Genomic DNA, 14,735 nt, shown 5'->3' with positions numbered 1-14,735 from the left:
TAGTTAAATACTTTCTATTTCCATAGTACATACAGTTAGGTATATAAATTATAAAATAGTTTTGCGTGTAAAATATAAAATTTTGTTTTTCCGATTTTTAGTTTTTTTGTTTGTTTTGTTGATTTTTTGTTGTTTGTAGTTGGTTTCTGAATTGTTTAGATACGCTTAAACACATACATTTACCATACATATAGAGTTCATGGTTGTGTTGGTTGGTATGCAACTATGCCATTAAAAAGTCTTAAGAATTATAGTAAATATGCATATAAATGTATAATATATGTATAACTTTATATACTATATATATATGTATATATATATCGTACGTGTGTGTATGCCTGTGAGAGAGTGTAGGTGATGTGTGTGATTAGGCTGGACTCTTTTTAGTCTTGCACCTCTCGATACGGCACCTCCGACGTGACTGAGAAGGACTCGAAGTAGTGGTTCAAGAACTCGAACGTCGGCCGCTTCTCGGGCACAGCATCCCAGCACTGGAGCAGCAGCTGATAAATATTGTCCGGGAAGTAGTGATTCGTTGGCTTCGGCATACGGAAACCGCGCTCAATATTCTCGATCACCTCGCGACTATGCATGCCCGGATAGGGCACTTGTCCGTACGTAAACAACTCCATCAGCAGTATGCCATATGACCATACGTCCGACTTGATCGAGAACTTCCCGTAGATAATCGCTTCGGGCGCCGTCCACTTGACTGGAAACCGTGATCCCTGCTTGGGACAGTACTCATCATCCGCAATCACACGCGCCAATCCAAAATCACAAATCTTCGCCACATTATTCTCCCCAATCAGCACATTACGGGCCGCCAGATCACGATGAATGAGCTGCTTGGACTCCAGATACTCCATGCCGCTGGCTACTTGTGTGGCTATATAGATGAGATCCTCAAAGTGCAAGTACCGGCCATCGCCCTCGCGTAAGAAGTCTAGCAGACTTCCCTTGGACATGTACTCCTGAACAATATAAATGGGCTCCTCCTGAAAAAGAGAAACATCATTAATAAACATAGTTTTTATTTAATAATTAATCCACTCACCTGCGAGCAAACCGCATAGAGGGCCACCAGGCGGTTGTGGCGGAACTTCTTCATGATGGCTGCCTCCTGGAGGAACGCAGCCGTGGACATGGTGCCCTCGCGAAGTGTCTTGACCGCCACATCAATGCTGTTGCGCCACTTGCCGTAGAAGACCTCGCCAAAGTTGCCGCGTCCCAGTTTGCGCAGCAGCTGAATCTCCGAGCGCGGAATCTCGTACTTATCGCGCAGCTCTGGTCCCAAGTCCCACATCTGTGGCTGCGGCTTAGGGCAGGGACGCGACAGTATGTGACACAGGCCAAGAGCGTTTTCTTCAGAGATAAGGAAATAATTAAATAGGTTTTACAATCACACACGGATTTTAAGCTGTATACTCACTGCTATATGCCATGACTAAGGCCTGTAGCGAGGGGAACGTCTGATTGGTGGCTATGTAGTAGCCGCCATTATCCAGCGGCTTGATGCGGTAGTGCTTTACATGATATCCACGTCCATCCTCCCAATCCTTCACGGACAGCGAGTAGCCATTTGGATTGTGTTCCGATGGTCGGACAAGAAAAGTGCCACGCGGATTTTCCTCGGCCAGCAGCAGCTTGTCCGCCTCTTTTCGTAGCACGTTCTCAAAGAACCAGCTGCAGGTAGAATAAGTTGTTTTAATATTTAATTTCAATTCACGACGCTTATTCAATTTTTATAAAAGCTAACAGGAAAATGTTGGTTGTTAAATAGGCATTAAACTTAAAGGCTTTTTCAAAGACGAAATGGTAGGTAAGGGTAAAAATGCTTTTATCAGATTTTAAAAATATTTATAAATCTGTGAAATTATTAAAATGTGGACAGTTTAAAAGTGTTAAAAAGGTTCTACACTGTTAAATATTCTTTCCAATCTCTTATACCTTAAATCATTTAAATTTTGAGGGAAACAGGCACTTACTCTTCGCTGTTGACGCTCCGCTCCTCGGCCACAAAGTTGAGCGGGATGAGGCCCTCCTGGCGGGTGGTCAGATTCACAACGCGCCACCAATCGGACTCGGTATCGTCGATGACCTCCATGCGGTCGCCCTTCATGAAGCTCAGATCGGATTCATCGCGGGATTTATAGTCGTACAGGGCCACGACCACGCGCTTGAGCACGACACCAGGAACCCCGGCTGGAAAAAACGATGGGAGAATGGGGCAAAAGAGGTCGAGTTAGTGACAATTTTCGTCTGGCTGGGCAAATTTGATTTGCGTCCTTAAATTGCAATTTATGGCGACAAATTGGGTAGTATTTTTTTGATTTTCTTTCCCTATTTGACTAACCAATTTGCTATCGCCAAAACTTAATTAGAATTTAATGAGTTAAAGTATGGGAGAAAAGTGGGTGCCAAAATTCAAATTGCAAATTGGATAGCATACTTTTTTGGAGGCCATAAACAACAAAACAATTTCATTCCATGCCTCGTGCCCGCTGCCAAGCCGCAATTTTTGGCACTGACTTGCATTTGGCTAATTGATTTAGCCCACAGCAAGGCAACGCATAAATAAACTGCTCTCGCCGCTTTGCCAGTTGCCTTGGCCGTTTGCTGCCCTCCATTGGCCATACCCTTTTAACCCCCTGGATGGTAGCCCTACCCCTTTTCACCACACCCATGCCAATGCAATATTCGTGCTGACAAAGGCGGCACAAATCACTGGCCAAGCACTCAACCTTTTGATGGGTTTACACGACCTAAGCGGCTTTACCGCCATATAGGCGGATATATACCAAGTATAAAGCAGTACTGTCATGTCACGAATAGGAATACCAGCAGTTAATTGGCTGCCAGCGAGGTCTGCATTCTCAGCTAGTCACAGGTCAGATCAAAATAATTCTGCCATTTCATTGGTAAACAAAGGTGACAGCTATATGTTGATTTCCATCAGTGAATGGGTTAGACCAAACTCAACGTTTCCCCAGATGGTACGGTGAAAATGTGGCAAAGGCATAAATAAAAAGTTATTTAAATTGAGTTATACCCATATATTAAGGGGTTTCTATATCATTAAGCCTTTTCTGTCATTAAAATGCATTACTATTAAATCATCCCATAATAGAAGTCTTGTTTAGACCCAACTGCCTTGTAGGTCAAATAAATGATTGTTCCTATGCCAGCTATATGATATAGTTCATATTATTAGAGAATCAAAACACAATTCTTTAGAGACATGTCACTTTAAAATCGGATTAAATTCGGTAAAGTTATGAACTCTAAAGTCCAAATTTGGGTAACATTTTTACAAGACATCGGAAAATTAGAAATAACTAACATGAAAATGGGTCAAAAATTTGATCAACGTCAAATTGAAAACTTTGAACGCAGATTTTTAGAGAATCGAATCACGAGTCTTTAGAGGTATGCCACTTTGGAATCGGATTAAATTTGGTGAAGTTATTGACTCTCGAAGTCCAATTTTAAGTCAATCTTTTACATGACATCGGAAAATTAGAAAATAACTAACATGAAAATGGCTCAAAAATTTGATCAACGTTAAATTGAAAATTTTGAATGCAGATTTTTAGAGAATCAAATCACGAGTCTTTAGAGGTATGCCACTTTGGAATCGGATTAAATTTGGTAAAGTTATGGAATCTAGAAGTCCAATTGTTGTTGCCTTTTTACAACTCGTCGGAAACTTAAAAATAACTAACATGAAAATGGGTCAAAATTTTGATAAACGCTAAATTGAAAATTTTGAATGCAGATTTTTAGAGAATCAAATCACGAGTCTTTAGAGGTATGCCACTTTGGAATCGGATTAAATTTGGTGAAGTTATGGAATGTAGAAGTTCAATTGTGGGTCACCGTTTAACAACACATCGGAAACTTAGAAATAACTAACATGAAAATGGGTCAAAAATTTGATCAACGTTAAATTGAAAACTTTGAACTTTGGTAAAGTTATAGACTCTAAAGTCCAATAAAAATGGGTCAATGGAATCAAACCACAAGTCTTAAGAGGAATGTCACCTTATAATCTTATTAAGTTTGTTAAAGCTATAGAGTCTATACCCTCTGCAACGGTACAAAAATGTATGCTAATCTAAGAGGAGCTTGAAGCGACCCCATTGTTTACATTGCTAATTTCTTTCTCTTGCGATTTCCCCTTCTGAGCGTTGAAGTTTGCTTGTAGCAAATATACATAGAAGCCGCTGGCAATTTATAAAACTCTTCCTTAGCTGCAACTCCTTGCCCAACTCTCGGGGGTCTCGTAAAGAAACGCAATGCCGTGTCATGTGGTATGCAATATCGTCAAGGTGGCATTAAACCAACACCATTAGCAGTCCCCTTTCATTTCTGGGCCACGCATCCGAGAACTGGTCAAGGTTAACGACTGTCATCGTATTACCACTGCAAATATGAGAATTGCGTTGCCACCTGGCAAATGACTTGACTCCACCTCTGAACCTCCTGGGAGGCGAACTCTAATTATGAAAGTGGGGTACGAGTAGTTGTTGGATATGTGGCAGGTTAGTTAGTTAGCTGGTTGCCTGGCGGCCCCTGCTTGCCACATTATGCAAACACAAGGCCAACCAGCGTGTAAAAGCCAATCTCTGCGGCAGGCAAAAAGTCAAATTGCTAATTAAAAGCTGGAATTATCTCTCCACCCACGGACCAGGAGAGTAACAGCGCAAAGATAATTACTAATGCATGATAATATGTAAACAAACAGGGAAGCTTCAACATCATCAACTCATCTCGCTGCAAAATTAAGTGGAAAAAGTTTAAAATTCCAAACTACAATTTCCCAAAGCTTTAATTCAATTTAAAGTTCCAAATTACAATTTCTGATAATAAATTCATTCGTGAGAAACTACTCTCGTATTAAATAATTCCATTATTATGTTTCATACTTTTCATGAATTTTTAAAGATCTTTTTTGAAAAGCAAACAATTTAAAAACAATGGAATTACCAATATTTTATATATAATGGATTAAAATAAACCAAATTTATGTACTTTAGTAAATGTAATTTGTAGTTCAATAAGGGGGTTTTGGATTCTGTAGTATAGAGGTTTGACTGTAATTACTAATGGATGATGATACGCATATTAGATTGGGTTATTCGGAAAAATACTCACTTGGTGTGGTGCGAGGCCTGATGATGTCAACGCCGCCCTTTCCGCCGATTTTCAGAGGACCCCGATGATTTGGATCGGGTGTATAGCGCGAGTCCAGCGAACCCCCGTTGTTGTGCTTCTGGCCGAGTACGCCGCCCATGTTGCCGCCGCCGCTGCTGTTGAGGTGCGTCTGGCCAAAGGTGTAGTCGGATTTCTTGTAGCCGCTCGTGGGATAGGCAAGTGCCAATTCCTGATCCTGTCGCTTGCTGCAGCATTTGTTGCCCATGGCTTATGCAAGTATCTCCCGGCGCGAACTCTTGATCTTCAGCTTTTCGTGACGGTTTTGCTTTTAAATGTTTTTTTCCCCTAAATTATGATGCTACTACGTTTTGTTTCAGCTTCAGTTGGGGCAACACATATTTGGCAATTAACGAGTTGTTGTCCTTAACAATTAATTAAAAATTAGTTGCAGCCGTGTGTTGTGTTTCTTTTGTTCGGTTTCTTTATGGTAAGTAGTTTAAACTATCAGTCAAGTTGGGTTTATATGTTGGGCCCCTGCCTTAAGTTTGCATCAAAAGTTGCAATTGGAGGGCATTTGCATTAGTTCATCTATCAACTGCTATCTGTGTGTTCTTGTTGGCCGAGCTGCAAAAACGCATTTCGTTTTGGATATATATAAAAAGTAGCCAATGTTGCTGGTTGCCGGTTGCCAGTTGTCAGTTGCTGTTGCATTCACAGCTGCAACTGCTGCTCGTTGATTGGGTTGATCCTTGCGGTTTGTGTCTGTGTCCTGCCAGCAATTTCAGCCAGCGACCGTCTGCACATTGCTGGCCGTCGGTCGTCAGTCACCTGTGAGCCGAATAAAAGTAAACAAAAGCAGAGAAACCGAAATTAGTTAGTGTTAATAAATATTCATTAAATAAGCATTTCGCCCCAGACAAAGGACCCTCAGCAGTCAGTCACTGACCCGTGTCCACTCAGCCGGGCAGTTGCCTTTTGCCAATTGTCCGGCATCCTGTGGCTTTCTAAACGTTTTTGGCACATTATTACACTTGACTTGGCCGGCGGGCAAATCCAGTTGTTATACAGTGCAATCCCCTTTTAGTAGCTTTGGGCTCATCATTCCCTTATTATAGAGATGCCCAGAGATTTTAATTTTAAATTAAATACAACATGTCAGCTTTAATTGGCCTAATTTGCTTATTAATTTATAATTTTACCCATTTATTTGTATATAAATGTTTTAAATGGTTTTAATATTATAATTTTACCATTTGTATTGCGACAAATTCTGTGTTATCCGTAATTTGTTTACTGATATAATTATAATTTGCAGATACAATTAAATTTTGCCACTCTGATATAAAAGCCGCTTTAATTAACATTCTTTACCTTGTGCTAATTAAATTTATTTATAGCAATAAAATAAAGCAATTAAGATGGTCGTAATTCACCTATTAAGTTTGAGTTTCTATTTGCTATTATTTTGTTATATAAGAGGAGAGAAGAACAGTGGAATTTAAGTCTTCAAGGGAGTTGTTAGCCTTTTGATACGTTTTTGTTTAAATTTCCAATAATACAACTATTTAAAAACTTGTATGAACTTTATTTATAAATAAAAAATTAAGTACAAATTATAATAATACTATATTTTATTAATTGATAAATATTTATGATCAATATTTTAAAGATTTTGTACAGTTTCACTCTTATAACTTTTTTGTACGTTTTTCTGTTAAAACTCAATTTAATTCCCCCAAAGATATTGCTGTTATCAATGTTTCTGGCTTGGAAAACTCATCACTCTCATCTGCCGGAGGCCAACAGTTGCACACAACCTTTCGACGATGCCACAATAACCACAATACAGCAAATGCAGGAGCAACAGCAGCAACATCAGCCGCTGCAACTGCTGCAACAACTGCAGCAGCAGCGGCAGTAACAGCAGCAGCCAAACAACAAGAGCCAGGACAACGACAACCAAACCATTTGAAAGGATGCCAGCTGGGCAGGCTCAACTTCTTTCTGGCATGAGCATGCCATTGTCTATTGACTCAAGCCTGGCAGGCATCTGTTTATTGTTCAATTGGATAATTATGGTCTCCAATGCGGAGTTGAGGATGGCATGGGCGAGCGTTGTGAGGCCAAGGTTGAACCACTCGATGGCTCTACTACTCGTACTCGTACTCGCACACTCCCCTGGCAATCTAGATTGCTGCTGCAGTTTCCAATTTTAATTGTTATTGTTGCGCATTTGTTGTGTGTGCGCAGCTGGCATGAAATTGTCGCTCTGCCGGCAGTGGCCAGGATGCATTTGCGGCATTAGCTAATATCCTGTCATTGTTCCGGTCCGCCTGGCATGGCATGCCGTCAATTATTAAAGCCATGTTTAACCCGAGACTCAAGTAAGCGCTCGGGCGACTTTTCAATCCTTAGCAAACAAAGCGGATGCGCTCGGAAAAGGAATTTTCTATATTGTTTGAGGCCCATATTTAGATGGGAATATTCTACCATTTGAAAAGGGTGTTTTCTTTTTGTTTAATTTTATAAGATTTAACAAAAAAATTCTTATATGCATTTAAGAAAAAAAATTTAATTTTCAAACGGTTTTGAAGTATTTATATTTATCTAGGGCAGAACCTCTTCGTAATAATTTTTAGGAAATTAAAAAAAAATTACCTCATAGTTTTTCTTTCAGTACAGCAAGAAGGACCAACAGAATGCCATTCGGAATGAAAATGGTGGAAAGTGTTGCTGACTTGACAGCCAAGAACGGGAGGCAACAGTGCCTGAAGTGTGGAAATTGTGCCAGGACATTTAAACTGTCTGAGTTTCGTCGGCGCGACGTCTGCGTTTATTGTCCCCTCAACTTGATAAACACAACGTGTGGCGCTTTAAAATCCGCCAGCAACAACCATAAAAGTTTGACTGGATTTGCGTTCATTTGCCCATAAAAAGTCAAAGTTTGTTTTTCGGTGAGTTCATGAACCCATTCGCCCAGCAACAACAGTGAAAAGTTCCACGGGGGTCAAGCAACCTTTATTTTTGGGGTCGACGTGAACGAAACAGAGTAGCCAGCATTGAAGCTGCAAATAATGTTGGGAAATTTTATACAATTATGTACACAGCTTTACGAGATGTACTTTAAAAGTCAGTGACTGGATTATTTTTCACTACCCGTTAAACAAAGAGAACGAAACCGTTGAAGGGCTTAGGATGGGATGAAGTGAAAGGATAATACGGGAATAATGTTATCAAAAACTTATTAAGATGAGCTGAGTCAATGTTTTTACAGTAAATTGAAATGTTTTACTTTGTTGTTTAATAAACCCGCACTCTTCATTAGAAAAGAGAAAATGCATTTAATGATATTCTATTGATTTGAAATATATTCAAAAGGTATCAAAAAGTATGCCATAAACCATTTCTAAAATAATACTTTGACTTGCTTATTTTTAGACACATTTTCAAGTGAATTCGAATCCCCTAGAGATTTCGTTGGCACTCCTGAATATATTTTATTTGCTTGTTATTTTTATTTAGGGTATTAACATGTCCCACCAATGTAAATGCCATAAAATCCCTCTGTATAATAATATTCCCACTTTGATATGTTTTGTCCCTAGACCGACAGGTGGCACATAGGACACATAGGAGCGATTTATAGCCCCAATGCATTGCCATATCAGAAAACCCAATCCAAATGGGTGATTGGGGATTGCTGGCAAAGAGGTGGAATCGAAAAGGTGTACGAATATAGTTGATGGCTTGTGATGGCCAACAAACGAGAAACAGAGCTGCCAGTTACCAAATTTTTGGGTTTCTACCGCTGACAAGCGATACGTCGTTTATGTCTGTGTCGACTATATGTGTGTATGACATGAAAATGTAATTTTCTAGTTCACTTTTTGGGGGTTCAGGGGTCATGTGTTGTGGGTTGTTGATGGTTGTGTTGTTGCACACGACCAATGAATTTCCATTGTTGAAGTTGACAAAACTAAATGAATACTTAATTGCTTATTGCGGCTTTGAATGCCCTCGAAATACGGCAACACAAACGCAAAAGCTTGTCAGTTATGATGCGTGTGGTTTTGTTAAGATGGAAATAGAAAATACGAGGTCAATAAATCCAAATCCCTTAGTCAATTATTATTAGTTTACGGAATTGTGGGAGAAAATATATAGTCTATTAATCTTAATAACAATAATGGAATCATAAATTCATTGACTAGAAAATGTATCTAAAGGGCGGCAATGGTTGAAACAGAAATCCTATGCAAATTACTGATCATAGTAGAGTTGCTGACTTTAATAAAGCTAGCCTATTTTAAATTTAAACCAATAAACAAATAAAGGCCACTTTTTAACAAAATATGTATACAACTAAATTTATTAAATCCCAGTTCCATTTTTTTGTTTTTCCTCTGATCCCCAAGCATTTTAAACTAAGCTTTTGGCCTATATTTAGGCCAAATTAACAATCTACCCCAAAATAGTTGCGCCAATGGTCTCACCACTGTCTAATAAAATCAAATATTATGCAAAAGAATGTGATTCCCCTGGGGAGGAGGGGGAGGGGGGGCCCAAACCAACCGCATGTCAGGCCAAATCCTCGAGGACATAAAGGCATTAACTGTAAATGCCGTAATGCCGTCATTTCCCGATGACAGCCCCACAAAAACACACACACACACACACACACACACACACACTGAGAATTGTAGAGCGTCTTTGATAAGGGGGTTTTCGGGGGTTGGTTGGCAAAATGAAAATGGGAATGGAAATGGTTCTGTTTCGCCCACATTTTTTTATTGCGCTCCATTATTATTATACTGGGTTTGCCGCAGCCCCACTGCCAACGTCCTTCGTCAGCTGTAGCCACATTGTTGCCTACTTAAAAAGTCAATTTGTGTGACGTCCTCGTTGTCATCCTGTTGCCGTGTGGATGCCGGCTTTTCCTCCCCGGCCCACCCACAATTTTCCCCCCGCCTTTTGTCTTATCTGTGCGTTCAACCCAGAGTGACACAGTCGTTCACCTTTAAGCGTCACGTGCTATCGATTAGTCCTCTAAAGGAATTACACAAATAAAATACACACCAACATCTGTTGGTGCGGAAATGTGTGCCAATGGAATTTCCTTCATCTAAGTAATGAAGAACACAATAAATTCTCGATTTATGTATCCCTCAAGTGAACAGGAGGGGCTGTGGATTAAATAAAACATTGCCCATCCGACGTTGACGTGACATCGAAATTGAATTTGATGCATAAAACATTGCATTTAACCCATTTGACTGGCTTCCTTCCTCGAAGCTTTAATATTAAATGGCACTTTACTTTAGAACGCCATAAATAAATGCAAACATTAATATATCATAGTGTTTATTGGCACGTACTGTAAGCTTTTCCTCGCCAGCAAATAAATATCAATTTTTATACATTTATCCTTATATTGATACAGTCATAAATAATGCATCAAGGGAGAAGTTTACAAAAAAACAGGAAATTTATGTTGGCATTAAAACAAAAATGTAGATGAAATTATGACATCTCGATGGTACCGTGAAATACATTTAACGAAAATTAAATTGTTAATCAGACAAATGGAATATTTTGTTGCCAATTACGATTTGAATGGCATTTATTTAAAGTTATTTTATTGAGACAAAGTCAAAAAAAATCAATTTAAAAATGAAGTCTATGACTATCAATTTACAGGAAATGACTTCTTGGAAGTTGGATTTAATTGAACTTTGTCTGATGATTCCCGAAATGAAATGGAAGTTAATGAATGAGCACATAAATTAAGCTAATTTATGCCAGAAGCAAATGGGAAGTTGACAGCCAAATATAAGGGACCAATCAATTTATTTATGCAAGTATCTATTACCAACTCCCTCGAACACTTGGCACGGAACAGATCTGTTCGACAGATTCTATTTACGATGGTCTGGACCTAGCAGTGTAACTATTTCCGTTCTCTGCCTTCGAGACCATTAAACAAATGAACTAGAAGCAATAATCATAATAAGCCACATCCCATACACTGAGAAAATAAGTTTTATAACCGAAATTTTTGAAAGATAAATATTTAGTAATTTAGTAAAAACTGAATAAAATACATTTGATTGATTATTGTCCTAATTAAAATTGTAAAATATGGACAATTATTTAACCTTTTATATTTTCATTATTTTATGACTTAAATCACTTGACACTTAGTCAAGTGTAGTTATATTATTATGGTTCTGTACATATTGACCGACTTCAGGGCCAGTCGGTCGACAAGTTCATGTGACAAAAATCAATCAGATGGCGTGAGCAGCCGCAACCATATGGAGATTAAAGCTATATATAGACGCAGAGAGGAAAGTACCGAAGGGTGGGAGATGCAGGAGGTTGAAGGGAGTAGCTTTATAGTTTGTATGCACAATTAAAAAAAGTCACGTACTTGGATAAAAAAATACACAACGACTAAAAACAAAGGAAAAAAACAAAATTGCATGGAAAATAACCTTTATTGTTCTGTGCACCCTGTAAATAAGGGTAATTAGTTCTGTGTGAAACCAGCATAAAATCTCATTTACCGACTCCCCAAAATTCTATTAAAGCTCGTTTAATCTAGGCTTTGCCTAACCATAAAGCAAAGTTCCGAGTAGGATATCCCCAGGGTTTTACGTACCCAAAGCTTACAGTAGGGTATTCCCGCTGGGTTTCAGTTGGTTCAGATTCGCAGATTTATTTGTTGGCGCCACTACAACCTCTGATTCCCAAATGGGAGGCGAAGGGTTAAGGAATGTCGGAGAACTCCACAAAAAAAAAAGAAAAAGAGGAGAAAAAGGAACGTGTTTTGTCTAGGGGCGGATTTGGGGGCGTGACCTGCTTGTAACGCACAATTTCACGCAGTTTTTTGTTGCCGGTGTGAGGCTTATAAAATGGAAAAAAACTACAAGAAAAGAAACTTTAGAAGACGAACATGAAATATCCTTCCTAAAATTAACCTTTAGGTTGAGTAAAATAATTTTTGGACGAACATAGCACATACATTATTATTATTAACACCTAATTAACAATTCAGCTATGAAACTTCGACTGTAAATTATTTAACTCTCACCATATCTAACTTCAAGTCTGCATAAGTCGAACTACTTTTGTTCGCAATATAGAATGTAATTAAATTATGATTATGTAAAATCAATTTTATACCTCCAAGTCTTTTATATTATATATTTTATTTGACTGTTTTTAAAATGCAACTAAAAATCAGAACTAGATTTATTTACCCTGAGTGCAATTTGTCACCAATGTGTCCCTTCTGAAGATAATACCTTCTGTCAGAGCATAAAAAGAGGCTGCCTGATGAGAGAATATAGGAGTACCGGAAGCGCTGCGTGATCAGAACGCATAACACTTGCCTCCGCTGTGGTGTTGCCTCCATTGATGAGCGTCTGCGTTCTGTGTGGTTTGGGTTTGTCAACCTCCGCGGGGCGGTGGAACCAAACCGAAAGCAAACAGCGAAAAGGCAGGACTCTGAAGGGGATGGAGGGGGATGGGGCGTGTTACAACATCACGGGATGAGCTCATTACTTTAATGGGTTCCCACCTCCTCAAACGCCTGCGGTCGCGGGATGCCAGGCAAACCGACAGACATCCTGTGGCTTATTCGCGTTTATTTTAATGAAATATTTGTATGTGGCTAGAAGTTAAAAGTTATGATTTTTATTACGAACAAGTCGGCAAGAGAAAGGGATTGTGTGGAATTAACAGGCGGCAATCCAAAGACACGTAATTAGTTCGCTAAATAAACAAGCGCTGGCAATGGAGTTGGACGAATTCGCAAACAACAAATAATAACCCAGAAATCTAATTACCGTGTGAGAAACAACAGCGGGAAGGGCAAAAAAGATGGCAACAAAAAATAAGGAAGCAAGGATTAAGGCGGGGAAAGTTCAGAGCCGGAGTTCATTGCGTGCCAGGACAGCAAAAACAAGGAAGAAAACCCAAGAAAATTTGGGGAAAAAAACGGATACCAAGTTGGCAAAAAGTAGGCGTGGAAAGGGCTGAACGATGACGACATCGAGCTGCTAAAGAAAAATGTGAATCCAACACGCCGAGGGGGCAGTAATAAAATTCCTACGGTCAAACATGCCATAGATGACGTTTAAAAGGCTTTCCCTTAGGAAAAATATTGGTTGCGAAATATTTAAATATTTTATGGGGTAATAAAAAAATTAAATCCTGTCCAGATTGCAATTCATTTCACTCGGGGGATTATTATAGTAATTAGTACAATAAGTAGCTTTATGACAACAATTACTTTTTGCCATTTTTTGTAGGCTTAAAAATAATTACATCCTTTTTGTGGCACTATAAAGTGTATCGAATATACCCTTTGCTTTCTACGAGTACCGTATATAAAAAATATAATTGATAAAACCACAACACATCCTCTTTTCGGTTCCCAGATTGATATGAAAAACCAGTAGTGACGTTTTTTCCAGCTCCGACCAAATTGTGCCAGTAACAGAGCACACAATTGTTATCGTCCTTTCTTCCTTCCTTCCTTTTAAACCGACGGAACATGTAATAGTTACAAATGTTGGTAGTACAAACAACCGTAATTTTCGTCAACAATAACACGAGTTGCCTTTTCATAGCCATGAAGAAACTTAATTGCAGGTTAAGCTGACGACAGAGGAAGGGGGAGTGACTAACTAAAGAAAGTTTCAATGTAGTCGACTGGCTGCAGTATTAAAACAATATTTGTACGCGATTAGATGGCAGCAAACAACACCCACAAGGACCAAGAGGACGAAGGACGTGGCAAATTACAGCGCTCCGGGAAATGGCGATACGGCGCCAGGACGACGCGGCGAGGTGGCAATATTTACACGCTTTTGTTGCCCCGTCCGCGACGTCAGCACTTGGCTAAAAAGGCTAAAAAGCCGCCAGTGACCAGTTAAGTGGAGGCAAAGCCCAGTCAAGTCGCTGTTACCAACGCCGTCGCCTGACGACTGTCGATGGCCATGACGACAGCAATGGAAACACACACAATGGGGCATTAACGCCTGTATCCTGAATCCTGACTCAATGCCACACGCAACTTCTGGGCAGTTTAATTCAATGTGGGGCACAGTAAATGAACAAATTAAATATATAATCCAGTCCAATGTTTGTGGAAATAATCCGTAAGCGTCCGGGATATCCTGTTCCTGTTTATCCTGCTAACTGTTGTAACCTTTCCTTTTATTATGATAAGGAATTTGGTTTGAATATTCGGCATTTTAGTATAGTACCAAATCGTAATTAAGCTTTTTGGTGAATTAATATTAAGTCTTTTGACCCACTAGTAATCTTACTTTAATGTAATAACTAAGAAAAAGGTAGATAAGAAAAGATAATATTGGTAAAAAAGTGTTCAATGACCCAAAGAAAAGAAAAACTCTATTAACCAGTTAGTATAAGAAAAATGAGAAAGTACAACTATTAAAATAAATTATTTTTTCACCATTTATATTTTACTATGTATAACTTAAATGACTGTATTTGTATTTTTTAATGAACATACATAAGGATATGAAAACTAAAGCCATCAAGAA

At 39.0% G+C, this 14,735-nt stretch overlaps 1 protein-coding gene across 2 annotated transcripts in view; it reads right to left on the bottom strand.

The window, feature by feature from the left end:
- Positions 1-14,735, bottom strand: part of LOC108047779 (tyrosine-protein kinase Src64B) — a 35,657-nt gene continuing 20,922 nt past the window's right edge. For both annotated transcript variants that reach the window (XM_044457903.1, XM_044457904.1), the window contains exons 4-8: positions 5,158-5,985; positions 1,989-2,205; positions 1,433-1,686; positions 1,058-1,365; positions 1-998 (exon numbers count right to left, since the gene is read on the bottom strand). In XM_044457903.1, coding sequence (XP_044313838.1) covers positions 384-998; positions 1,058-1,365; positions 1,433-1,686; positions 1,989-2,205; positions 5,158-5,422 — 1,659 coding nt within the window. In that variant the 5' untranslated portion in view covers positions 5,423-5,985 and the 3' untranslated portion in view covers positions 1-383. The remainder of the gene's footprint in view (positions 999-1,057; positions 1,366-1,432; positions 1,687-1,988; positions 2,206-5,157; positions 5,986-14,735) is intronic.

The sequence above is a fragment of the Drosophila rhopaloa genome, unplaced genomic scaffold (assembly GCF_018152115.1).
Source record: "Drosophila rhopaloa isolate 14029-0021.01 unplaced genomic scaffold, ASM1815211v1 contig_163, whole genome shotgun sequence".
In the NCBI taxonomy this organism is placed as follows: domain Eukaryota; kingdom Metazoa; phylum Arthropoda; class Insecta; order Diptera; family Drosophilidae; genus Drosophila; species Drosophila rhopaloa.
Note: the sequence above shows the minus strand (reverse complement) of the source record. Positions and strands in the feature narration are given on the sequence as shown.